Source organism: Corvus brachyrhynchos, unplaced genomic scaffold (genome assembly GCF_000691975.1).
Source record: "Corvus brachyrhynchos isolate BGI_N302 unplaced genomic scaffold, ASM69197v1 scaffold365, whole genome shotgun sequence".
NCBI classification, from domain to species: domain Eukaryota; kingdom Metazoa; phylum Chordata; class Aves; order Passeriformes; family Corvidae; genus Corvus; species Corvus brachyrhynchos.
In genome coordinates this window covers 822,417-823,520 of record NW_008239544.1, presented here as the reverse complement: position 1 = coordinate 823,520, position 1,104 = coordinate 822,417, and the positions used below count along the sequence as shown (strand labels likewise).

The window sequence follows — 1,104 nt, the reverse complement described above, 5'->3', positions numbered from 1 at the left end:
CCCAGGGCTGAGGGGGTTGTGCCAGGGGTGCTGAGCCCAGGCTGTCCCCACAGAACTCCACCCTCACCATCGAGGAGTTTCACGCCAAGCTCCAAGAGGCCACCAACTTCCCGCTGCGACCTTTCGTCATCCCCTTCCTCAAGGTGGGTGCCCCAGCCTGGGCATGGCGGGATTCGTGGCAGCATTTCAGCACAGGGGATTTGGGGGTGGCTTTGGGGCTGGCAGCCGCCTGTGGGTCTGCCCGTGTCCCCCCAGGCACACGTGTGCCCCCACACGTGTGGAGCCGCACAGGGCCGGGCTGGTTGCAATAAAGCAAGGGGTCGGCCCAGCTGGTTGCCATTTGCAATTCATTAAAAATTCCCTCTTTTTTTTTTTATTTGCCTTTTAATTTCGTGCTGACTCTGCAGTGTCACCCCGCTCCGGAGAGATTCGCCCGGCGCTGGCACGCCTGGCAGCACCGGCACTGCCGGCAGATGTTCGAGCCCAGTGTCCCCTGTCCCTCATTAGCAAAGAAATAATTTAAAAGTGCAAAAATAGCCCCTTTTCCACCTCTGCATCCCAGGCCTCCTAGAGCAGGCGTCCATGAGTGGAGGTCTGTGCTCACCTCAGGAATCTGCTGGAGTGGTTTGCTCCAGGCTGAGCTGGAGGGGGATGGCAGAGCCCCCTCCCCTCCTGCCCAGTTTGCAGGGTTTTTGGGATCCATGGGAGCAGGGAAAGGTGAAGCCCCAGGCCCTGGCAGGCACTGGTGGCCCTGTGGCTCCAGGCAGGCTGGGATCCATCCCCGCTGTCCCAGTGCCAAGAGCGCGGCGGCCGCCCTGGCACCGCGCTCCCAGCTGTTCCCACCACCCGTTCCAGATGTTTCTCATTATCCTAACTGCAACCAGCCGGGCTCGGCGTGCTTCCCAGACTGGGGACTTGCTGTTTTTGTGGGATTGCTCTCCCCCGGCCGGGGAAGGGAAGGGGAGGGAGGGTCCGGCCTTGCTCACCGCAACTGCAGCTCCAGCTCGGGCGCTAACGTGTCCCACAGATGGGATTTGGCTGTGGCTCAGCTGCCTCAGGCGAAATCCAGGGCTGGCAGCCAGAGCGCTGGGCAAAAGGGGGTTC

General features: G+C 61.8%; 1 protein-coding gene across 1 annotated transcript in view; it reads left to right on the top strand.

Annotated features, from left to right (window-relative positions):
- Positions 1-1,104, top strand: part of CBFA2T3 (CBFA2/RUNX1 translocation partner 3) — a 13,615-nt gene that overhangs the window by 6,003 nt on the left and 6,508 nt on the right. Inside the window, exons 2-3 of the mRNA XM_017741334.1 lie at positions 13-143; positions 488-517. Coding sequence (XP_017596823.1) covers positions 13-143; positions 488-517 — 161 coding nt within the window. The remainder of the gene's footprint in view (positions 1-12; positions 144-487; positions 518-1,104) is intronic.